The sequence below is a fragment of the Puccinia triticina genome, chromosome 4A, assembly GCF_026914185.1.
Source record: "Puccinia triticina chromosome 4A, complete sequence".
Lineage (NCBI taxonomy): Eukaryota > Fungi > Basidiomycota > Pucciniomycetes > Pucciniales > Pucciniaceae > Puccinia > Puccinia triticina.
Genome location: NC_070561.1, coordinates 1169747 through 1194121, shown reverse-complemented (window position 1 = coordinate 1194121; position 24375 = coordinate 1169747). Strand labels below are relative to the sequence as shown.

At 45.2% G+C, this 24375-nt stretch overlaps 3 protein-coding genes across 3 annotated transcripts; 2 read left to right on the top strand and 1 right to left on the bottom strand.

Moving 5' to 3' along the window:
* Nucleotides 1-397: 397 nt before the first annotated feature.
* On the top strand, nt 398-1776 carry PtA15_4A123 (uncharacterized protein; the record flags this gene model as incomplete). Its single annotated transcript, XM_053167975.1, has 3 exons — nt 398-458; nt 548-659; nt 963-1776. 3 exons carry the CDS (start codon nt 398-400, stop codon nt 1774-1776), a joined length of 987 nt encoding a protein of 328 aa, XP_053019230.1.
* A 2308-nt stretch (nt 1777-4084) lies between these two features.
* PtA15_4A122 (uncharacterized protein) lies at nt 4085-4733 on the bottom strand (the record flags this gene model as incomplete). Its single annotated transcript, XM_053167974.1, has 2 exons — nt 4085-4136; nt 4273-4733. 2 exons carry the CDS (start codon nt 4731-4733, stop codon nt 4085-4087), a joined length of 513 nt encoding a protein of 170 aa, XP_053019229.1.
* Nucleotides 4734-20821: 16088 nt separating this feature from the next.
* On the top strand, nt 20822-22831 carry PtA15_4A121 (uncharacterized protein; the record flags this gene model as incomplete). Its single annotated transcript, XM_053167973.1, has 5 exons — nt 20822-21148; nt 21248-21472; nt 21657-22009; nt 22153-22628; nt 22743-22831. The coding sequence occupies 5 exons, from the start codon at nt 20822-20824 to the stop codon at nt 22829-22831; spliced, it is 1470 nt and encodes a 489-aa protein (XP_053019228.1).
* Nucleotides 22832-24375: the final 1544 nt, after the last annotated feature.

Below are 24375 nucleotides of genomic sequence, written 5' to 3'. Positions count from 1 at the left end.
GCGAGGAACCCACGGAAGCCTTCATGGGCTTTCTGTGGGCACAGCGAGGTCTCCTTGACAAGACAAGAGGTTCGGGCGTCTGGCGGCCCCACCATTTGTCTACTGATCGGCTCCACATGGGCCCTTTGTGTGCCCCACAACAGATTGGCTCCTCGGTGGGATCCACTGGCAGAGGAACGGACCACATTAACCACCTCGCGCGGTAAGAAGTACCCCCGGCGTGTGCGGGGAGCCCTCCGGGCGGGGGTGCCCCGGACCCTCCGTTCGCGAGGCTTATGTATTAGGCTAGCCCAATGGATATCCGAGGGGCAACCCACGGACAAGCGTCGGGTCGGACCGAGCTGAAAAACTTCATCACCAGACCGGGAGAGGGCTCCGGCGCTCAAGACCGGACAAAATGCTCGACTTGACCACCAAAGATTCAGAATCAGAAAGGGAAAAACTTCGACAACAGGGCGGTAGGCATCCTAGGCATCTATCTTTTCTCGTCTGGTTTTGATTGAAAGGCATCTAACTAACGCCACACTCTTGTCCCTGTGCATTGTAGATTTGGTTGTCAAGAAACTCAGCAAGTTGGCTGACCGCTATGAAGCTTTCTGCAACGATCTCGAGAATCGACATAAATCAACTACCTCCCCCGAAACAGATGACTCAACCATGTCTTCCGAAACCACTCTCTCCATCGCCAAAACTGAGGAGAAAAGAGCCTTACATCTCCAACTACATTCAACCCTGTTACCTCAACTCCGACATCAATTCACCATTCTATTGCGGGCAACCAACCCATCTGACTTGCGGGATGAACCGGCCGCAAAATTTCAGCTCATCTTACAGATCCAATCAGACATCAGGCGCACCTTGGATCAAATCTCATCTGCGACTGATGTCATCTCTACACGACCATTTCCGCGCTACACTCCCCGAATAAATGACCAGCATCTCAAAGATCTCAAGCCCTACAGGACAAGCGGCCTCCCGTTTTATCTCACAACATTTCTTCTCGACCAGTTACAATTCGTTTCGCAGGATTCATGTGCACTCATTCAACAACTGAAGCTCTCAACCAAAAAATACAAAGGCAAGATTGATGTAGCTGGTACCAGAGAAAGTTTGATTGGCCAGACAAATGAGTTATTCGAGTGGATTGACAAGTCTATTTATTGGCTGAGAGGGTCTGAGTTTGATCTTGTTCAAGCGTTTTGGCCAAACGAGATACGTGGTTTCGATGAACAACTGGAAGTAATTTTGGCTATGATGGATCCCACAATTGTCTTGGAACAAAATACGCCTCTATCTAGGAGAAGACCTCTCAGACTCAGTGAACCAGCCGTCGAGCTGGCCAAGACTGTTGTACCGCTCATCAAACTCACAAGGCTTTTTTTCAACAAATTATCAGAACGGGGAATGAACAGAAAACGCCTACCACTTTTTACAACGTTGTGCTCCTATCAACTAGAAATTATCGGAGGAGTGGCGGGAGACATTGGATGTAAACTCGCAGATATATTGGAGATCTTATGCAAAGCCGACGAATATGACGAAGAAGACACCAATGAAGTGGTCACGAAGAAACTCAAGGAAATCGAATCTTGTTTTGAATCTTCTTTCCTCCTTATCCTGCTTCACTTTGTTCCGATCATCCCGGACACCGACGGTAATCCGGTTCAGAATTACTTCAAGAACTGGTTCGCCACTTGGAACACACAATTCACTCTAGCAATCAACAACGTTCTAGATGCTAGCCAAGCTTATCAAGATTCCGGCCAATTTACATAAAACCATAACCAAAAAAATATTCAAAACATTCCCGACAGTGATATATCTTTTATTTTCATACGTTTTCTGCTCGCTGAATCGCTCTCCCATCGCAAAAAAAAAATGTAATTTGATTTTTCCAACGGCTTGCTTGAATTGTTTTCTGAAGAATACGAGTTACATTCTTATCTCGCCATCAAACAATCACGGCAGGTGGCAAAAGATTATCTCCAATACAGCATTGATATATACAGTTTCTTGGCCTTGCCATCACCAGGGCCTCTCAAACAAGCGCGCTTTGTGCGCTTTGTCAGACGCTACATCCGCCATCCGACATGCACTGCCCTCGTTTCTCGACATGAACTGCCCTCGTTTCTTGCGTGTCACTGTGTTCATCCTGTTCCTTTCTCCAGCGGTCCGCTTTTTCTCTGCCTTTCACAGGCTCTCTCGTGTGTGTGACGCGGATACAGATCAACCTGTTCGAACTTCAGGATTATCTTGATGTTACTTTGGCTATGCACATCATAGGAGGGTCTGGCGCGGTGGGACAAGGTAGATGCTCGAGGTTGTTGTACCAGTCATGTCAGCCTTTTTGGTTGGGCCTATCATCACCAATCTGAGCAGAACATAAGGGAAGAGAACGAGCGAGAGAAGAGGCAGTTAGAAGAAGATTTCCAGCCGATATATAGAGGAATACCAAACGGCTCAACCTTACTTGTGAGATGTCGAAGCCAGAGCAAGGGTTGAATAACGCAAGCTGAACTCAAAAAAGGCCTCCGGAAGACGATCGAGGTCAAGGGAAAGGACAAGCAGGAGGACCTTATGTTCGGCTATATCGACCGCCAGTCCAAAAAAGTAGAGTCAACGAGCTTCTACGAGCATCGATCCTGCTGGCTGAATTAAGTAAGCAATAAGTGGATATCAATGGTTCTCTGCCGTGGCCAGTTGGTCCTCAATGCCGCCCGGCTTAAACTGGTAAGCCATCAATCATCTTAAAGCCCAGTGACGTGGTAGGCCATTCCGAGGCAGTGCTCAATGCCAATTTTCTTACTTCCCTCCAGATGGCCCCGATTATCATACGTCCTCACAGTCCTCGGACGCACTCAGTACAGCACATCTACTGGAAATCTCCGTGTACAAATACATTTCCGGCTGGCTTCACAGGCGCGCACGCGAGGATGACTACTTAGGGATGGCCAAAATTGTGCGTGAAGAGTTTTCTCCCGTGTTTATGTGCGTGTGTTTCTGCTATCGACTTTGAACACCTGGTGGAGCCCAATCCACGTGAAAATAAAGATCTAATGCAGAAAGCAATACCATAGAGGCGGCCGCGGAGACCAATTCAATCTGCTCAGTCTTATCGTGCCTCCGTTCGACGCGATGATCCCTGGCGTTACCAAAAGGATGGGATAGATCCTGGTGAATCAAGCTGTGTCCATGGCCAACCTCCAGCTCGTCAGCTAGCGCCCAAACAACAACGGTTTGACCTGGAGTGAAATATTGCTCCCTCCGTTTCGGACATATTGACAGCTTCATTCAGCTCTCCACCTCGAGAATAGCAACTCGTGCTTAAGCATGTCATCTGTGTATATGGGATTGGATATGCAATGCACAGCCTAGCTTAACAAAGCCACTCGAACCGAACTTAACCCAAGTCCCTCGCTGCTGCGGGCGTCTGGTCTTGCGAAGCAAGCCTCCGATAGCCCTCGGCAGGAGGGACTTGCGCGCTATCACCCCCTTTCGCAGAGCCTAGAATTTGAGTTTGGCTGGGTGGTTTTTTCAAACCATCACAGTTCCTGGCCCTCTAAACTTAAAACCTTAAATATTTGCTTGGCACAAAGCCTTGCTTCTTGCGCGTCATCAGATATTGTGTTTTGAATAATCCTTGGACGGATTTGCAGGATTTTCCTGTATTTTCCCCCAAGGTTTGAGGCTGTTCAGGTCTCTTTCATTCAGATTTTTACCCCTTAAAGGCCATGATGGCGTCATCGATGATCATCTTGGCCACAGCAGCAATGATTCCAGTGCACCCGGGCCACAGCATAGCAGCGTCTATCCCCCCACCCACCACCATCAAATGTCGCGATTCGGGATTGACCTTTTTTGTAGGGAAAACCCACCGCCGGGATATCTCTCGGATACGGAGCTCTGGCGCATTTGTCAGATTGGCCCGGAACCAGCTCGACTCAATGTGAGTTGAGCATTTTATCCTTTCTGACAGGTGCTGATTTTTTTTCTCTTTTTTTGCTGCATGTAGGCGCAGGTCATCCACTGCAAGACAACGTTCAAGCTTTTCTTCGTGGTCTTTTGACCACCACTGGTGATTTGGTCATTCCACTGTTGCGTTTGCTGTTTGGTAGACCTTGGGACGGGCTGAGCAGCTGGCAGGGGCGGGATGAAGCGCGAGACGAAGACACTGGCGATGAGACAAACAATGGGGAACGTGGGGAGAAGGTCACATGGGGACTTTCAATGGATTGGCTAGCACGCCTATCGGCTCGATCAAGTGACATGTACATCGAGTTTCTTTGGGCGGATTTCGTCTTCTCGTTTTCAAGTTCCTGGCGAAGTCGATTAATTTCGCTCTGAAGAACTTGAATCTTCTTGGTCGGTGATTCTTCGTTGTCTTCGACATCCGTGAGGCTTTGGGCGTGCTCTGCTGGGTGACGCTTGTGATGACCCCGAGACAAGCCAAGCTTCTGCATCACCTTAGTTTTGGGCTTGGGCTGGGATTGGCTTGGATGTAAATCAACCAGTTTGCTGGCCGCTAGGTCGATGGCCGCGAGACCAGGTCTGCGGAAATGAATCAAATCGCTGTGATGTAAGAGTCTTTTACGTTTTCGGTTGGGTGTTTCGAACGCAAGCCCTTGTGCTTCTTCTTGCTCTAAGAATTCATAAGAATTGTCGGCATCTTCATCCACTTCCACAATTATGTCTTGGTGACGAGTATCACGAGGGCTTGGGAGAGATTTGCTCATGTCTTTTGTAGCCAAGTCAGACGAGGGACTGTTGCAAGAATGCATGGTATTGCTCATCTGGCTACGCAGCGCATTCAAGGAAGAGGATGTGTTGGTAACAGAAAAGCTGGAAGAGACAGACAGAAAGTACAGATCTCATAGGAGTAAAGTGTGAGAATCGGAAATTACGTGTTATAACTAAGGGAAGATTACTAAGGTTGACTAAGAAGGATACGCGTATTTACGCATAAAACTAACTTAATTAGTCTGTTAAAGTTTTCAGGTTACCGTTGGATTTCCGACACCCGATACGGCTAACCTCGAGAATAGGAAATACGAGTTTCCTCTTATCAGTTGACTGTAGGACTAAGATCCGAAAACAAGCGCGCATTTACTTTTGTAAAGGGATATAAAAGAAGTCTCTTTATGATTGTACATTTCCCCATCGTAATATTTTTGTTCTTTTCGTATCATTAGCATCAGCGCATCTCATAGGAGTAAAGTGTGAGAATCGGAAATTACGTGTTATAACTAAGGGAAGATTACTAAGGTTGACTAAGAAGGATACGCGTATTTACGCATAAAACTAACTTAATTAGTCTGTTAAAGTTTTCAGGTTACCGTTGGATTTCCGACACCCGATACGGCTAACCTCGAGAATAGGAAATACGAGTTTCCTCTTATCAGTTGACTGTAGGACTAAGATCCGAAAACAAGCGCGCATTTACTTTTGTAAAGGGATATAAAAGAAGTCTCTTTATGATTGTACATTTCCCCATCGTAATATTTTTGTTCTTTTCGTATCATTAGCATCAGCGCAAATACAAACATTATCATATCAAACCATCTTTTAAGAGAAGTTTCAACAAAATCTTTCCTTTATCTGTCTGAAGTGTGCCTGTCGTTGTCATTAGCTCGTCTGTAGATATTCGTGAAAGAAATCCTTTCTGGCCTGTCCGACCCTTCATCGTAGTAATCTAGTCATTACAAAAATATTACGATCTTAATCCTCAGAACTTCTGTCCTATTATTCTCGGTGCTCTTGGTTATTTGTTAGAAATGGATATCAACCAAGAAGAACGCGTCCAGGAATTGGCCAATGTTCTCTCCAATCTCCAACTCAATCATCAGTCCGAGCAACAGAAGACCGACCACCTTTCTAACGAAATCAACAATCTTAAAGTCGACCTCAATACAATCAAAATCACTCTCCAGGACGTCACCCAGCGCTTGTTGTCCTTTCATCACCAACTTTCTACCTTTCAACCCCCACCTCCAGCGAACCAGTCCTTTTCAGATGTTTTGGTAATGACCCATGCCTCTTTCTCCGGTAACCCAAAGGAAATCAACAAATTCTTATACTTCATCAAGGATCGATTGGTTGAAGTGGAATCTCGATTTCTTAACGAGAAGAGTAAAATCAACTGGGTAGTTCGACATTTTTGCCATGCGGACGGTAATGTCTCTGAATCTGCTTCCTCCTATCTTTGGTGGATTTCGGTATTGCGGGAGAATGTGCGAACTCAAAATCTACCTTCCAATTCTGCTTCTGCGAGGATCCTTATGTTTTACCTTGTTTAAGTTCTATGCGTGTTTTTTTATCACATCTGGAGGAAAGCTTTGCCGATAGTAGTAGTATTGAAGATGCGAAAAGAGCGTTGTATTCTTGTAAACAGGGCAATAGGCCTCTTGATGTTTTCAATTCCCTTTTTCGTTCTCTTGTTTTCGCTGTGGATTTAACGGAAGATTGTCGCATTGATGTATACAAGGCCGCTATCAACCCGAAAATTCTCGAAATCGCTATTCAGAAGGACTCGTGGAAGACGGCTACCGACCTGAAACAGAAGATGGCGCTCTGCGTTTTAGCGTCTAATGTTTTGGACGAACTCAACATGCTTCGATCCAATCTTTCCATCAAGCGTGCGGACTTCCAACTTCAACGACCTCCACCTCCTCCTCCAGTTTCAACAGCTACTCCCATGGACATCGATGCTATCACAGCAAGTGTCGGTTTTACATTTTCAGCTTATCGTGCTCTTTGTGTTAAGCACAAGCTATGCCAGCGATGTCATAAGACCTATGATGAAGCTCATATCAGCAACCGCTCCTGTCCTAACGTGGAGGTTCAAATGAAAGACAAGATCGCTCTTTTCACCAAACTCTCCCAGGGCGTTCCTCCGACCGTTCAACTCACTCAGATCGATGTGGCAGCAACCAAGTCCGGTCCTATTCCTGCTTCTTGGGATCATATCGGGCCTGGCTCTTTCGCGGACATGTTGATGTATGGTTGTGATGAGACGGGAGTACCTTTTGACGATGGCAAGTCCTCGCTTCCTTCCCATTTTATTTCTTTAAATTCTCTTTCCCTTCCGGCATCTCCTCCTTCTAGATTAGTTATCCCCATTCAGCTTTATCGACCGGGTCTTTCCTCGGTTACTGCAATGGCCTTGGTGGACTCTGGCGCCGGCGACTCGTTTATCAACATAGACTTTGTAAGAACAAAACAGTTAAGGCTAACATCACTATCTGTTCCATTCTCATGTAGAAGTTTTGATGGATCTCCAGCTTCCTCCGGCGATGTCAACAAGTGTTGGACCGGCCGCATAGCCTCTTCGGATTTTTTGAATCATTCTCGTCTATCCAATGTTTCTCTTAATGTTATTTCTCTATCCTCAGTTGATGTAATTCTCGGACTCCCTTGGCTCAAGGCAAACCATGCTTGGGTTGGCGGCACCAACGGACAACTGTATTTTTCCTCACCCCTTCGTAATTCTCGCTTTCCTTTAACATCTCAATCCCTTAATATTGCTTCAATCACTAATAACTTACATCTCAATCAAGAGGAATTATTGTTATTACCTCCTTCTCTTCGCTCTTTCACTGATGTTTTCACAATAGCTAGCCTGCAATCTTTACCACCTGTTCGTCCGAAATTTGACCTGAAAATTCAACTTAAGGAAGGTTGCACTCCACCATTTGGCGGGTTGTACAATCTAAGTGAGAGCGAACGCAGTCAATTGCGTTCGTACATCGACGAAAATCTTAGTAAGGGTTTCATTCGTTTGTCATCATCACCAGCCGCGGCTCCCATTTTTTTTGTTAAAACAGAAGGAAAGGATGATAGACCTTGCGTTGATTATCGAGGTTTAAATTCAATGACAGTTCGCGATAGCTATCCTATCCCAGTTCTTTCCCTTCTCCTCAACAATTTAGCAGGATGCCGATTCCTCTCGAAAGTTGATCTCAAATCGGCTTTTAATTTGTTGCGCGTTACTCCCGGTCAGGAATATCTGACTGCATTCCGTACACCATGGGGTCTTTTTGAATATATGGTAATGCCTTTCGGGCTTGCTAACGCCCCAGCCACATTCCAACGGTTCATTCAACACGTTCTGCGAGAATTTATCGATGTCTGTTGTTTTGTATACATAGACGACATCCTTATTTTTTCCAAAACAGAGGAAGAACATATCCAACATTTAAAGTTTATACTCACCAAGATTCGCGAATTTTCCTTGAAAGCCTCATTAAAAAAGTGTGAATTTTTTCAGACAGAAGTACAGTTTTTAGGTTTTATAATTTCTTCGCAAGGCCTTCGGATGGATCCGAAGAAATTGGACACTATTGTGCAGTGGCCGATGCCAGAAACTCTGCGCGGTCTTCGTCGATTTTTAGGGTTTTGTAATTTTTATCGTCGTTTTATACCGCGATTTTCTTATATTACTAATGGTTTAACTAGCCTTACAAAGGAATCAGTTTTTCATCCTTCAAAGATGAAGGAAGCGGACGCAGTCAAGGCTTTTGATAATCTGAAATCATCTTTTTTATCTGCCCCCCTTCTCTCACATTTTTCATTCCAAGCAGACAGAATTGTGCACGTTGACAGTTCGGGTTTTGCAATAGCGGGAGTTCTAAGCCAACCTGATGCTACGGGACGACTTCGTCCCGTCAGTTTCTTTTCCAGGAAATTGACGGACCAAGAACGAGCATGGGCTATCTTTGATTTGGAATTATATGCCGTATATTCTGCTTTCGAAGAATGGAGAGCATGGCTTGCAGGAACTTCCAACCCGGTTTTAGTATTTTCTGATCATGCAAACTTAAAGTTTTTTATGACTTTGAAAAAGCTATCTCCCAAACAGGCCCGATGGGCCGCCTTTCTTGATTCTTTTAATTATAAGTTATTTCACCTCTCTGGCACTTCTAACCCCGCTGACGCACCTAGTCAACGACCGGATTATGAGGTAGCAGAAAAGCTTGAGATCCCTAATTCATTACAAGCCCGTTTTGCAATCAACTCTATCGAAACAGAAGTACATGCAAAAGAGGAGCATGATTTATATTTCCAACCAGTTTCTGTTTTTTTTTTAGCGGATCTACGGAACGCATATTCAACTCTTCCAGAGGAAGAAGAAGCCCTTTATCATTTTACGCAAGAGTGCTATTGGTTTCGACACCGAGTATTTGTTCCTATTTCACTTCGACCAAGAGTACTTCAGATCTATCATGAAGAGGAAATTACGGGTCATCCAGGAATTGCTCGAACACTTTCGCTCATATTGCGAACTTTTGATTGGCCTAGTATCCGAAAGGATGTAATATCGTTCGTTTCCTCCTGCGACTCCTGTCAGCGAGTAAAGGCAAACAGACAACAGCCAGTAGGACTCCTAAATCCGTTACCTATTCCTTCTCGGCCATGGAATGTTATCGGCATGGATTTCATCACCAAGCTCCCTGTTTCACGCTCTTTTGACTCTATTTTAGTAGTGGTGGATCTTTTGAGCAAGGCAGCACATTTTATCCCGTGCAAGGAATCCATGACTTCAAAGGAATTGGCGAAGTTGTTTAGACGAGAGGTTTTTCGTCTACATGGTCTACCTGACAGGATAGTGTCAGATCGGGGTACTACCTTCACTAGCGAATTTTGGAAATCTTTTTTGAAATTATTGAATATTACGGCCGCAACATCCACAGCTTACCATCCCCAGACCGATGGGCAAACGGAACGAATGAATCAAATATTAGAAGATTATCTCCGTCATTTCGTAGGATACAATCAATCAGATTGGGCGGACAAGTTAGACATGGCGGAATTTTCTCTTAATAATCTACACTCCTCGTCATCAGGTGTTTCTCCATTTTTTTTCGTTCACGGTTTCCATCCTCGTTTCAACACACTTACAATTTCTTCTGGAAAGTCTAACGCTAATACCGTAGTACGGGATTTGCAGGAGATACAGGATCAAGCGGTTGCTTCTCTTCAAGAGGCAAAACAGAAGCAAGCACTTTATTACAACAAGAAACGACGAGAAACACCGCTTTATGAACCGGGAGATTTAGTGCTTTTATCACAACGTTTCATACAGACCAGACGAGAAAATTCGAAACTTGATTATCGCCATCTTGGTCCCTTTAAAGTCATTGAACGGGTAGGCGACGGAGCAGTTCGTTTAGATATTAAGGAACACTACCCGAAGCTCCATCCAGTCTTCAATCATTCTCTTATTACACCGTATAAAAATCCCATTGAACACCCTCTCCGCACGACAGTTTCTGACCCAATAGTATATACAGTGCCGGTCAAGGATATTAATTGGGATTTGTTTTCAGAGGTATTGGACCATAGGACACCACGAAAAGGGACCGAAGAATACCTTATCCGATGGAAGAATGCGACACCCGCTTCGGATCGCTGGCTTTCTTTGGCCCAAATTCCTCGACCTTTACATTCCAAACTTTTGAACTTTCACAACACAAGGAAATTACCAATCCCACTATTGTTAACCGGTATAAGGTAAAGCATATTTGTGAGAATCGGAAATTACGTGTTATAACTAAGGGAAGATTACTAAGGTTGACTAAGAAGGATACGCGTATTTACGCATAAAACTAACTTAATTAGTCTGTTAAAGTTTTCAGGTTACCGTTGGATTTCCGACACCCGATACGGCTAACCTCGAGAATAGGAAATACGAGTTTCCTCTTATCAGTTGACTGTAGGACTAAGATCCGAAAACAAGCGCGCATTTACTTTTGTAAAGGGATATAAAAGAAGTCTCTTTATGATTGTACATTTCCCCATCGTAATATTTTTGTTCTTTTCGTATCATTAGCATCAGCGCAAATACAAACATTATCATATCAAACCATCTTTTAAGAGAAGTTTCAACAAAATCTTTCCTTTATCTGTCTGAAGTGTGCCTGTCGTTGTCATTAGCTCGTCTGTAGACATTCGTGAAAGAAATCCTTTCTGGCCTGTCCGACCCTTCATCGTAGTAATCTAGTCATTACATAAAGGCTGCTGATTACGTTCGGCTCAAGTGATGACAACGTCGGAAACATAATTGTCAGAAATAATTAAAAATTTATTGAGATGGGACACAATATCCGCAGTGCTTGTACCACTTATAGCAATGTGGTGCAGTCAGTTCTTGAGAACAAGAACTCGGCTGGATAGAACTCCATCCGCTCCATGAAGGAGTATTTAGCGACCAGACATTTCCGAATGTTCTTGGTTTTGGTTTTTTTGAGCGTGATCGACAACCGTTCGATGAGGTTCCGGTGAACGCCTGCGGTGCTGAGCAGGACTTCGGTCGAGTCGTACAGCTTCTCACGAATCTCGTGCAGAAACAAGCCGGGTTCGAGTCGCACGAGCTCGATCATAAATGTGCAATCGCCTCTTGAGAGCTCTGCCGGTCGACCACGGTTTTCGTAAGTATCCGGGTCCCGGATCACACAAAGAGTTTCTTGGTAAAGGCCGAGCCACCGAGCAAATGACTGCCGCGAAATCGAACATCCGAGAAGGCGTCGGATGTCTGGAAACGACAGGCCCTCGAGGGCCATTCAAACAGCGTGAACTTTGGTGTCCGGGGCGTATGACCAGAAAACCATCGCAATATTCGTATCGGAGGCTACCGTGGTTGAGAGAGGCCGACCGTAGGCTGCAGCGTTGGTCGTCGTGGTGGTGATTGGATGGGGTGGGACGCTTCCCAGCGGGGCATGTGATTGTATCAATCGCCGCTGTGCATGGCGAAAACCAAAGGCAAAAATAGGCTGCTGTGCAGCGTAAGCACATAACTCTAAGCCCTCGAGTGCCTCATTTGTCCAAGCTTTCATCAAAACATGATACAATCTGAGTTACGCCACACAACTCCTTCAAAGAGAAATAAATTATCAAAGTAAATAAAAACTTTGATTTTACTGAAGCCGAGTAGCAGAAGAGGTCCGTGCTCAATGACTTGGACATATACTTTTTTTTTTGACTTACAGTCAAGTCTCTGAGCCCTCGATCGCTGGCACAGACCCGCCATCGAGACCGCATAGCCCTCTGGATGACCGGTAAAGACCGGTCATTGAGAGGGATATATACAACGCCCTGGATGACCGGTACAGACCGGTCATCGAATGGATATGTAGAACCTCTCAATGGCCAGTACAGATTGGCCATCGAGAGTATACAACCCTCTCGATGACCGGTCTGTGCCGGTCATCGAGGGGACTTGACACACCCAATGACCGGGATCGACCGGTCATCGGAAGGACTCAGCCCTCTCGATGACCGGTACTGTGCCGTTCATCGAGAGGGCTTTATCCTCTCGATGACCGGAACATACTGGTCATTGAGAGGGTCGAGTCCCCTCGATGACCGGTTGATTCCGGTCATCCTCAAGCTAGCTGCGTGTGAAACACGCGATGTATTAAACAGAGAGTCCGTGCTCTCGTTCTGTGATTAATTTCTGCAATTCTGGGTTGCAGACTCGGTAACAGGCTTGAGGTTTTTTTGTCTTGTTTAATTTTTCAGGACATACTGGTATCAGTACATAAAGGGAAAAAAATATAGGTCTCAGCGGTAGCATGTTGGGCAGACCTGGAGCAAAAAAAAACAAAAAAAGGTTGTGGTATGAGAGATGTACAAAGGGGAAAGTAAAAAGAGGGGTGAAAATCCCATTCCCCGTGCGCCAGGATGGGGAGGTACGGTATAAGTCCCTCCTGCCGGGGGCTGTCGGAGGCTCGCTTCGCGAGTCCCACGCCCGCAGCATCGAGGGACTTTGTTAAGTTCGCACTCGAACGGAGGTCCGGGGGACCCGCGCGGAGCGCTCTCCGTAGGAGAGGCTTAGAGCATCTCCAACGGTCCGGGGGGCAGTTGGCCTGCGTTAGGGCCCTGGCAACCCCCTATAAATGGGCGGCACCAAAAATCTGGAAATTTGCAAAAATTCATACATTTGCAGAGCCCATTCATACACTTTTTGTGCGTACCCTCAGAGGATTTCCAAAATTTTCATACATTTTTCATGCCTACCATTATTTTTGCGGACGGGGGCGCAAAGCCTGTTTTTTTTTCAGCTAGCCATTTCTCATAGCTTCAGGGATCCTGGGTAAACTACGTAAACTGGTACAAAAATATTAACCTGGGTGTTCACCGCTGCTGAGGGGGGGGGGGGGGGGGGGGGGTGGAGAGAGAGCAGTTGTGTAGAGCAGTTGTGTTCCCCTCATAAATTCATACATTCCTGGTTACTACCCTCCCTTCTCTGAGGAAACTTTTATACATTTGAGGTGCCTACCCTTAATGGCAAAAAAGGCCATTCATACATTTTCCGTGCGTACCATTTTGCAATTTGGCCAGGAAATTCATACATTTTGGTGCTGCCCATTTATAGGGGGTTGCCAGGGTCCTCCTGCGTTCCCCGGCCCGCAAGCACATGTCACAGCAGTCGCGGCTCAGCTCCAATTATGGACTGGCTGTTCAAGCCGCAATCCGACAGACGGATCTCACCCCTCCAGCACCACCCACCACCCGTGTTCCGGTCATCAATGGGAGTATAGCATACTCCCCTCGATGACCGGAACGTTCTGGTCATCGGGAGGCATGTACATCAATGACCAGAACGTTCTGGTCATCGGGACGCATGTATCTCAATGACCGGAGCAAACAACGGAAAAACTCCTCTTGATGACCCAAGCGGACCAGTCATCGAGAGGGGTCATGATATATGATACTCCTCTCAATGACCGGAGAGAACCGTCCAGTCATCGAGCGGAGTTGTTTACTCCTCTCGATGACCGGAGAGAACTGTCCAGTCATCAAGCGGAGTTGTTTACTCCTCTCGATGACTGGAGAAGACCACGCACGTATCTCGATGACCGGAGCAAACCCGGTCATCAAGAGGAGGAAACAATCCTCTTGATGACCCGAGCGGACCAGTCATCGAGGGGAGTTATCTTACATTGTCCTCTTCTTGATGACAGGAACGGGCCCGGTCATCAAGGATGTACGAGTGGTTACTCCTCTCGATGAACGGAGAGAGCCGGTCATCAAGGTAATTGTTTACTCCTCTCAATGACTGGCCGAGAGAACCATTAATTGAGAGGAGTACATATTTGATCCTCTCAGTGACCGGAACAGACCCGGTTATCGAGAGGACTCTTGACTTAATCCAATGCAGACATGTTTTTTTCTGTCTTGGCAAGCTTCGAGTAGGAGTTGGGGTGTGTTGTGGACCATCTTTGCTGATGAAGTCAAGTGGATGGAGGTGTGTCTGGTCAATTGCGGCTGGGAGGCGACCTGCAGAAGTCAGCAGGTGATCGCGGGTTTGACTGCCCCCGGCAGTGTTCCCAGGGTTGTTCTGCGGGTCCGTTAGCGCGCAAGAAAGGAACCTGGGCGGCCAAAGTTCGCCCCTGAACGCCCAGTCGCGGCTCCGTTAGAGATGCTCTTTGCTATCCCTCAATTTTGGCAGGAGCAGAAGGGATATTCAGTGCAAAAAATAAAAATACAGCCCTATAAATTGTGATAAAAACAATAAAAGAAAACTGAATATACAGTCTTGTAGCCTTGATAAATGCGCAAATTTTGACCCCTGTTCCAGCCGCTCAATCCAAAGACTGCACTCCCTAGTGGCAAAAGTGTTCAGGAATCTGGTCAAGGCAGCAAAACAAAACTCCAAACCATGTCTTAAGTTTGGAAGATCCATGTGTGGATCCACATTTGGCCAGAGGGAAGAACAGTGGTGATCTTAGCTTTGTACATACAATGTGTCAATTTACATACAACCTAGAAAGCATGCAGATTTTTTGGTCCACAAGATCTACAAGCAACACAGCCTTGTGAATCCTTGTGCAGATCCATTTCTTGAGAAGTCACTTTTCAGAAATTTATTAAAAATACATTGGTGGTGATACAAAAATTCTGAGGAGACAGAATTGTAGAGGAGATGTCAAAGGGTCAGAAAACTGTGGCTCAGACCTTTGGAGGTGCTGGGGGCAGAGCTATTAAAAAGTTAAAAAACCTTACAGCCATTTGGTACTTTCTGCTCCCCTATGAAATTGGGGATGATATGCAAGTCCCTCCCTGCGGGAGGGGCCGCTTCGCGGCCAGCCACAGCGAGCCTCCCACCAGGGGGACTTCTGTTAAGTTAGATGCACAGCTATGTGTTCAATTTAAATAGTTTACAAATTTACCAGCATTTAAAAAATGAATAAATATCACCCAATTATCAATAACAAACTCATATGTACACAGGTGGGATTTCAGCACAGAGTAAAATATTGAAGCAATACATGATAACAGGAAATTCATTCAATAATGCAGGTCCTAGAATTACAAACATGAATAATATCAGGAATATGTATATGGACTATTTCTGTAAAAAAGATGATGGATGATGAGTGGAAAAATTGATCATTTCAGAAGTAAAAGTAGGAATAATCAAATTTATGAGTAAGAAAAATGCTTTTGAAGTAGAAGAATGAAGCTGTCCGGAAAATTCAAAAATGTAATAAAGATTTGATTTGGAAAAAAATAGAACAGATTGGGACAAATTTCAAGAAAATGGGCAGGAAACTGAAGAAAGCAGAGGAGCAGGTATCCCAAAAAAGTGTTCAGTGACAGTAAAATGAAAAAAAAAAACAAGAAATGTGACAATATAAGAGATGAAACCCCCCAGAAACTTCAAAGAATGGAAAAAAACAAAAAAAAGAGGACTTCTAGGTATTTGACTTATCAGATTCATCTTTGATCCTGTTGGTACAAACTTCATAGTTAAACAACTCATAGTGGGATTGTTTACCTAAAGCAGTAAAATAAATATAATTACTACAGATATTTCAATTTCTAATAATTCAGATAAAGAGAAGAAGATGCTGAAATTTTTCCATGGTTTTTGTATTTTGTAGTTTTTTTTGTGTTTTGTGTTTTGTAGTTTTGTTTTTGTAGTTTTTATGAATTTTTATATTTTTTGTTTGTAATTTTTTGTGAGCCATTTATGAGTACATACATTCTTGCTACTTTTGTTCCATTTTGTCCTGAGCTTGGTTTGTCAGTTTTATCTGCGTGGTATCTTGGTTAAGATAACTGGATTTGTCCTTTGTTCTCTGACAGTCCATAACCTTTGGCCGTTGCAAACTGAATGAAGCACCTAGGACATAATTTTCCCGGATAGTTTCAGATCTGAAGTCGTTTTAAACGCGTTTAAATTGGGCAGGAGTGATGCTATTGTCCGAGAGTCCGTCAATTGTCTTTTGAATCAGGCGCGGGGAGACAAGGCGCCATGTTTTTTTCTCCCTCCAACGGTCTATCTGTGAAACTATTTTGTCCATTTTCTGCTCAACAGCCCAGGGCAATTGGAATATCATTTTAAGGTTGCCAGAATGGATTCATCAGTTAAAGAATACTACCAGCGTTAAATCTTAACTGCACTGACCCTGGTTTTCTGTTTCTAACAAAGACAGCGTATCCGAAGACCAAGTTGAAACCAATCTCACTGAGCTATCGCAACTGTTGCTATCATCATCTTCTAATTTTGCGCGAGACAAGCTTGGAGATTTGCTTGGCCTTAATCTCTGCAGATATGGTATGTGCAAGTGCCCGTGCTCAGCTTGGCCGGACCCAGAAGTGCTTTTGATGTTGGAACAATCCAAGAGACATCCTTCGTGGTTTTTCGTGTCAGGCTTTTTCTCGAAAGGAGATTGCGGCTTAACCCCCGGAGTTGGTCTTGGTGCCACTGTTAGTCCACCCTCGCAGGTTAGATTTGAGACGCTCTTCTGTTCATTGAATATATTGCAGTTGAATCGATCTCTTGCTGATTTACTCCTGCGCGCTAAGTCATCCAGCCAAATTTTCGTATCTTCTTGAAACTGGTTAGCGGATACACTTGGGGGTGGGTTCCTTTGTCTGTGATAAACTGTGTCATCACAAAAGAATTTTTGACTTTGCTTGCACATCTTCGGAGACCCATCGTAGAAGTCAGTATCGTAACCGGACACGGCACTCACGGGTGCTGACAATAAGTGAGGTTGATTGAAGGTGACCGCAACTGGCGGATGGTCACTTCTAGTCCGAGATGATACGTGACACACATCTGAAGCTCTATATCGCTCGTCTGTGTTGGGACTCGAGGCAGAATTTGATGTAGGACCAGGGTCTGAATTTGCTCGGGATCTACGGAGAAGGACGCAGCCCCATGAGATCTTATTTTTGATTGTTTTCTTTGAAAAATGTGCATGCAAAGTTTCTGTTCAGCTTAGGTTCTATCATAGCTCATGAACTAGTGTGGAACTCAAATTTCCAGGTTGATTGAGATTAGTCTATTTACCTTGCAACCGGTCATCTTTGTTTCAGCGGAGGGGTTGTTGGATTTGACGCTGCCTGAACGTACAACCCGGTTTAGTGGCTCGATCATACCTATGTTGAGGATGGAAAAGCTCAACTCAAATAACAGTCGAAAATAGTACTTGAGAAGAAATGTCTGGACCCCTCTGCGTTAGAAGCAAGGCATGCTTGGATAGGAATATTTAGACTGTCTGGATGGTGAAGGAAATAAGGTTATCGCTTCCGGATGGTCAGATCAGACAAGGCCTTTATATCGTCGCAAAACAACGGGAGGCTGGGGTCCTTACCTTGATGTTGTTGGTTGTCAAGGCACACCTTTCTCCACAGCCATCAGATGTTAACTTGAAAGCATCCTCGCCTGGCTTGCTGCCTCCGGTGATTAAAAGTAATGCTCTGCACAGATATATACATAACTATTTGAAAAATAGGGGCTTGTCGAGCGTCATCAAGAGTTACCAGGAGCACCGCCAATCAATCGTCAAATCGCCCCTCAACATGGAGACGGCATGGATTTGGCACCGCAGCCACATCGCCTGATTGGTTCTCCTAGCAACCTGAGGCCTTCCGTACTTCGAACTTGAATAAATTTAAGTTCGCTATATCCCGTCGCCAAAGAAGAAAACCGAGCCGGTCGACCTTCTACAGCCAACTCGATGCTTCAATCAAGCTGGAAGCAATACCCCTTACTCATAGGATTTCTATTGCTCCGGTACAGTATGTAGGCTAGGAGAAAACAGCATTTCAGTCAGGGAATCAAGGCGGTGAAAATGGTGGTGTGCACATGGAGGGAGTGGAGTAAACGGCTCACTCATTTTTCATTTGTTTGGTGGTCTGATAGTTACGCCATCTTGAAAATTCATTTTTCTCTTATTTTTCTTCCAGCGTGTTTACGTATTTTTTGTCACTCGGGGTTTAATGAAACCCTTGCATATGGAGGCGCTGGACCGACAAAAACAGCCAATTTTGTGTTTTTTTTTGTGAAATGCCGGTAAATCCACGACAAAATGGACAGATGAACCGACAAAGCGGCCATTGTTATGCTTTCAGAGCAACAATCCAGCCATCTTGGTGTCGGTCTGATGGCGCCTCTAGCCCGACAAAACAGCCACCATGGCTCTGAGCCGTCATTCCTAGCCAAACATGGTGCCTGAGCCAACATTCCCAGACAAAAATGGCTCTGAACCAGAAATTCTTGTCAGTCATGTTTCATGTTTCGACTCTAGCCATCTTTCCTTGCTTCCGCTTCCAGCATCCGCCAAACATGTGGGAACAGTATCTGTCTGTATCAGTGTATGTATTTATATGATGCATGTGTAGCAGTACTCAAACAGGTGTCAGCGTCAGGATTCGTTATAAATCCTGTAATAGTAAAGTGAGCAGCCTGGTTCCTATATATACCTCTTCTGTTTTAACCCGCTCCAACTCCCCCCTCATTCTCGGCAACTTCTTTATCACTCAACAGGGGGTCGGTTAGGTGCCCTGAAGAGTTGGTCAAGCTGTTTACATGCTGACTTTTGACATTGTGCTCTCTATATCATGCTGCTCTCTGACTTGGGGGTCCGTTAGGTGCCCAGGAGAGTCAGAACGGCATTTCAGAGCATATTATTTGAGGAATTGAGACCAGTCCAATGGCTTCAACTTCTCCCAGTCAACTGGACTCTGCAAGGGAGACCTGTTCTCACCAACAAAGCTCACTGAGAAGCATGCTGCTGCATGTACATACCTTACCAGCCAGTGGCAAAATTTTATTGTTGCCCACTGGCTCGCCAAGGCTCCTGGAAAGTTGTTTATAAAGTACCTTGGCTTCCCAAGGGCTACCAATGAGCTGATTCAAAATCCTGGACGCACTGGGGACCAGGTGGTCGGTCTCTTTTGCTTGAGCCGTGGGTAACACATCCTTCTGCTCACAGTTTCAGCGCCGTGCCGTGGCACCTGGGGAGTCCCAAAAGCCGGTTTAGGCTTCCCAAGACTCTGTCTGGGTTGGAGGGAGGTTTGATCCCGGGTCCGCTGAGAATGTTCCTCCCAAGGGCCTCGCTTTGGCTAGAGCTTGCCCAAGAGGGATCTCTTGGCCGAGCAACGTTGGTACATAAGGGAGAAGGGGTTAGCAAAGCGGGTCCTCCGGGAGCAGGGCCAACCCAAAAGGAAGCAATGACTAAGGTGCTAGTGGAAAGTTTAACGGTTCTTTCCTGGGGGCAAAAGGGCAGGCAGGGACCGAGGGGACTATGTACACACCTCCCTGTACTTCCGCTGGCACGTGACTACGCTGGAATTTACAGCGCCCCTTGTTACGGAAGTGCTTATAGGATCCTACAGTTGTACAGGGACCAAGCTAGGCGATCATGGGCTACTTCGCTCCTGCTTTGCTCCCAGTAACAAATATTCTTTCTTGTTTTTTAAAAATAAAAATAGAAAAAGTGAAACTAAAAAGCTGTCCAACATGTCGGTCCAGCGCCTCCATACTTGCAGGCTTTACAGTGCCAAGATTGGAAAGGAGAACCCCCTGATCTAGGGAATTAGCCCAAAAAAATATTTATTTACATAAATATTTATTGAGATGAATGTGACATGGATGATAAAGTGAAGCCTGCAGTCATAATTAGGGGGGTTCACGTTAGCCTGATTTTGGCTGCTGGTCACGGATGGTTTCAAATCTCAAAAAAATACTGCATAAGCATTCCCTTCAGGCTTCAGCAAGACCTTTACAGGACCCAGGAAACCCCCTATAAATGACCATAACGAAAATGTATGCATTTTTTTACAAAAACCCCAAATGGTAGGCACAAAAATGGTATGAATGGGCTCTTTTGGCCTCAATGGTAAGCACTTCAAGTGTATGAAATTTTTCCTGGGTACAAGAGGGTAGTAACTAAGATGTATGAAATTCCTGAGAGTGCACCAGAAAAACCCGTAGCCCTCCCCCCCTCAGCAGCACAGCTTGGCTTATTTTTGGTACCCCAGTGCCCCACCTTGGCAGCACCCCCCAGGTTGTTTTTTTTTTGCACCCCCCCCCCTCGGCAGGAATGGTAGGCATGGAAAATGTATGAAAATTTTGGAAATCCTCAAAGCGTACGCAAAAAACGTGTACGAATGAGGTCAAAAAATGTATGAATTTTGTTGAAATTCTGGATTTTAGGTTACGGTCATTTATAAGGGGTTTCCTGGGTCCTGCCTTTACAGGGGAGGTCTTGCTGAGAACTCTATTTATTTTCTAGAATATCCTTGCATAGACCTGCATGAGCAGACATCAACTTTTAGCAAGGTTTTTAGACTGATTTTGAAATTAGGCTAACATGAACCCCCCTATTGGAAGTGAGACTTTTGAGGCTCATGAAATGGCACTCGTCCCCTGTTAGCATTTGCTCGGATTATATCCGACGACGAGCGGATCGCTCAGGGATACTTCCTTGTATATGTTGTTTGCATGCCCGATGCCCGCTCTTCCCTCGCCCATTAAGTGCTCGCTAATGAAATTGTGGAGATCGACGAGGTATAGTGTGCACCGGCGATGTCGGTCTGGACTGTAAATCGCTGGCGACTCGGCATCAGCAGCTGGTCAACTCGGCCGAGAACCATGATCCCCAAGTTCAACCGACCCAGCCTCAGCAGTTCACTCTCGAGACAGTTCTCCTTCTCCGCCTTGAGACAAGCTTCACCTCGCAATGAACACGCCCCGAAAATCAACTTCTATAGCAACTCGCACGTCCTCCGCTATGCAGAAATGGAAGCGGCCCCGTTCAGCCTTCGCCAACTCATCTTTTTCGGGAAAGTTTTGGGTCGACAGGGCTCGAACGCGAAGGAATTCGACCATAATCTTATGCAAGGTGCCAACTTTGTTCGTCCCCTATTACCAAGCCTCTCTTCCAGATCATGAATTGACCGGTGTTTTTTGTGTTGTTTCTGAATATTGACTATAACTGTTTCCTCTCGATAGACTCGGGTCCAACTTGCAATTCGTTTGGCCCGTCAGATTCGCGAATTCCAATCGTTACCCTATATCGTCACCTCGAACCCGTATCTCACTGAAACTTACCAGATATACGCTGAGGCCTTTGAGAAAATCAGATCCTATCCTGAGATTCGCTGTCGACTCGATAACCAGAAGTGGTGTCAATTCTTGGAAAACCTGCTTAATGAACATAAAGTCGTCATTCCTAAGGTGAGCTAGAACCTTCATTTATCTGATCACTTCAATAGCTCCCCAATCATGCATCAGATCTTTCATTCTGAGGAAACGGAGTGGCGATTTTGTGACATATCTAGTTTTTCTTCTGTTTATGTTTTACTATTTGATTCTATTAGTGGTTAGAAGTCTGATTTTGGTTGTTCGAAAAAATAATTAGCTTGCAATTGGCGTGGCTGAATCCCGGAGTCATTTAACGAACTCGCAAATCGAACAATTCATGACGAGGATGCTATACTCCCGCATTTCACGCAGAGTTTTGGCGGAGCATCACATAGCTCTAACTCGACAATTTCAGGCCGATTCTCCTTCTGAACCTTCCTCCCACAACTTTCGATATCTAGGCGTCATTGATACTGAATTGGAAGTCGGAACGGTTGTCGAAAGATGTGTCGAACTTGCCCAGAGTGCTCTTAATTTACCCAATCCTCCCGGCTCTTCTTCCGAACCTCTCACGATACATGTGTACGGTGAAAAGAACGCTAAATTTGCCTACATCCCTGATCATCTTGAGTCCGTTTGACTAAATTTCTTTCCATTCTTCCTCTTGTTGGTCTGCCTTTTTTTACTCGAGTCATGTTTATTTGTCTCTTGGCTTTTTATGCCAAGATCCCAACTAACCTCTATTTTCATTCCCTTTTACCCTTCCACCATAGATTTATCGTATTTGAACTGCTTCTTAATGCATTTCGAGCTACAGTAAGCTCAGCAGTCCAACGATCGGTCAACCTTGCGAGTCTTCCTATTGAAGTCCAAATCGCATCGTCTGCTACTCACATTACGATCCGGATCTCAGATCAAGCCGGTGGTATCTTACCACCATGGCGACCATCAATTCCAGACGATGATGACGAAACCCTGCCACCCACAGTATCCAGACGTGAAATGTTCAGCTTTGTTAACATGGCGACAGCTAATGCCAGTTTGAAGCAATTGATCAGCTCCACCGATGGCACTATGGAAGGTAAAGTTCGTGAACAAGTTGATCAAGCCAATGATCAGTGTCACATCCTTTCATCATCGTTGCCGTCCTCCGCTTCCCATCCAACGAACACAAAAGGATTCGAACAGATTCAGGAAGCAAGACTCCGCATCGGCCTTCCCCTTAGTTCAATTTATGCTCAGTTTTTAGGTATGTTTCCTCTGTTTATTTAGCCTGCTCTGTTCGTCTTTCGGGTGTGACAAAACCCTCCCGTTGATGACACAACAGAGTAAGGAAAGACTGATGACGAAAGAACATGTCCAGGTGGCTCGTTGGAGATGTATTCTATCCCTGGCTTCTCGGATATCGTGCTGTGTATTCCTAAACTGGGGACGACCACTGAACCTTATTGAGCACCAGCTTGTATTCTTACTCAATGGCTCTCTTCAACTCGTGGCATCTCTCCATTCTTGCTTCCACTATTCACTGCTGAATTATTTGCCTTTTGTGTAATTTTAATTTGATTTTTTTCTCCTTTCGCCGGCAGTATCAGTTTAGGTGGTTGTCAGAATGTTGTGTTAATCTTTGTAATTCCGTGATGTAGAATTAAGACCAGTGACCTTCCAGAGTCAAGACTTGCTACATTGTTGCATGTCACATTTTCATTTCCAAGGATTTCCAAGGCAAGAACTTTACACCTTCATGAGACAAGGCGTCCCGCAGAGACCCTCCGAAGGAGGGACTTATGGCCCTGGGCTATGTCAACCCTGCGGGAGTAGAGAATTTGCTGTTTTTGGTGGGGACTTTAAAATAAATCTCACAGCTACATGTCCAAACCACTTTGGCTCAAGTTTTCATTTCTGGGATGGCCCAAGCTGTCTTCATCTCTATATTTTTCACATCCTCTGCCCTTCTTGTTGACCTGCAATCAAGTTGCAACATCATAGTTCAGATTCTGTACAGTGGAATATGTGTAATACATGGTGAAGCAGGGCACATGTCAGTGACCAGAAAAACTCTATGACCATGAGCATATTAGATATTCCCCCCCCCCAAAAAAAAAAAAAAAAAACATTAGTCCCCCCCCCAAAAAAAAAAATCATCACACAATGAAAAATGGTGCGGAGGATTGAAATATATATTTTTTTGGAATTTGGACTGCGGACCACACAAACAAGAGAAAAGAATTGAGCCGGAGGCTTGAGAAGGGGTGATCACGCAATGATCATGCGCGGCTTCCCAATTTGCTATGGTGTCAAGATGAGGAACCGGATCAAACCCACTAAGTGTCAGAGGGCCGCAATAAACAACGGACACCCCCCTGACACTACCCAAGCGCTACTCAATCATCCCCCCAAGCAAGGAAAACTTGGAAGGCCACCAAACTTGCAAAATATCAACCGGGCCCCGCACACAACCTTCAGGTCTTACTCCGCATCCTCACAGCCCCATCACAAAAATCAATGCTGGCTTGCGGCTGCCCTTGACTCATTATACACTATCTACAGCCCGCTCTGGCTGTGATCTCTAGGTGGCAAAAAATCCAACCTCTTCCACCTTCTTGTTTTGCATTTCACCACCCGGACGACCAACGAGTTGATCAAAAATAATCATCAAATCAACACTAAATCGTGGCTCAAACAAAATCTTTGAAGCCCCTTGGACCTTTCATCCCTGGTCAGTTTAAAATTTCTTCATGGAAATTGCTTTGCTCCTCTGTCCTCAACACTCTCTTTACTGTCCAAGAAAATTACAAGTTCTTGTGCCTGCAGAATATCCAAAACTGTCAAGCCAAGCACCCTCACGGAGATCAAAGGTTGACGTGCCTAAAGGTCACTCAGGCCATGTTCAGAAATAACGCAATCAGCTGTGCCAACGCCGGTCTCTTGGCTTCCCAGTGGGCCACTTCTGGACTATCTGGAATGTTGGGTCTCCAATCTCAGGGGTGCAATGCCCC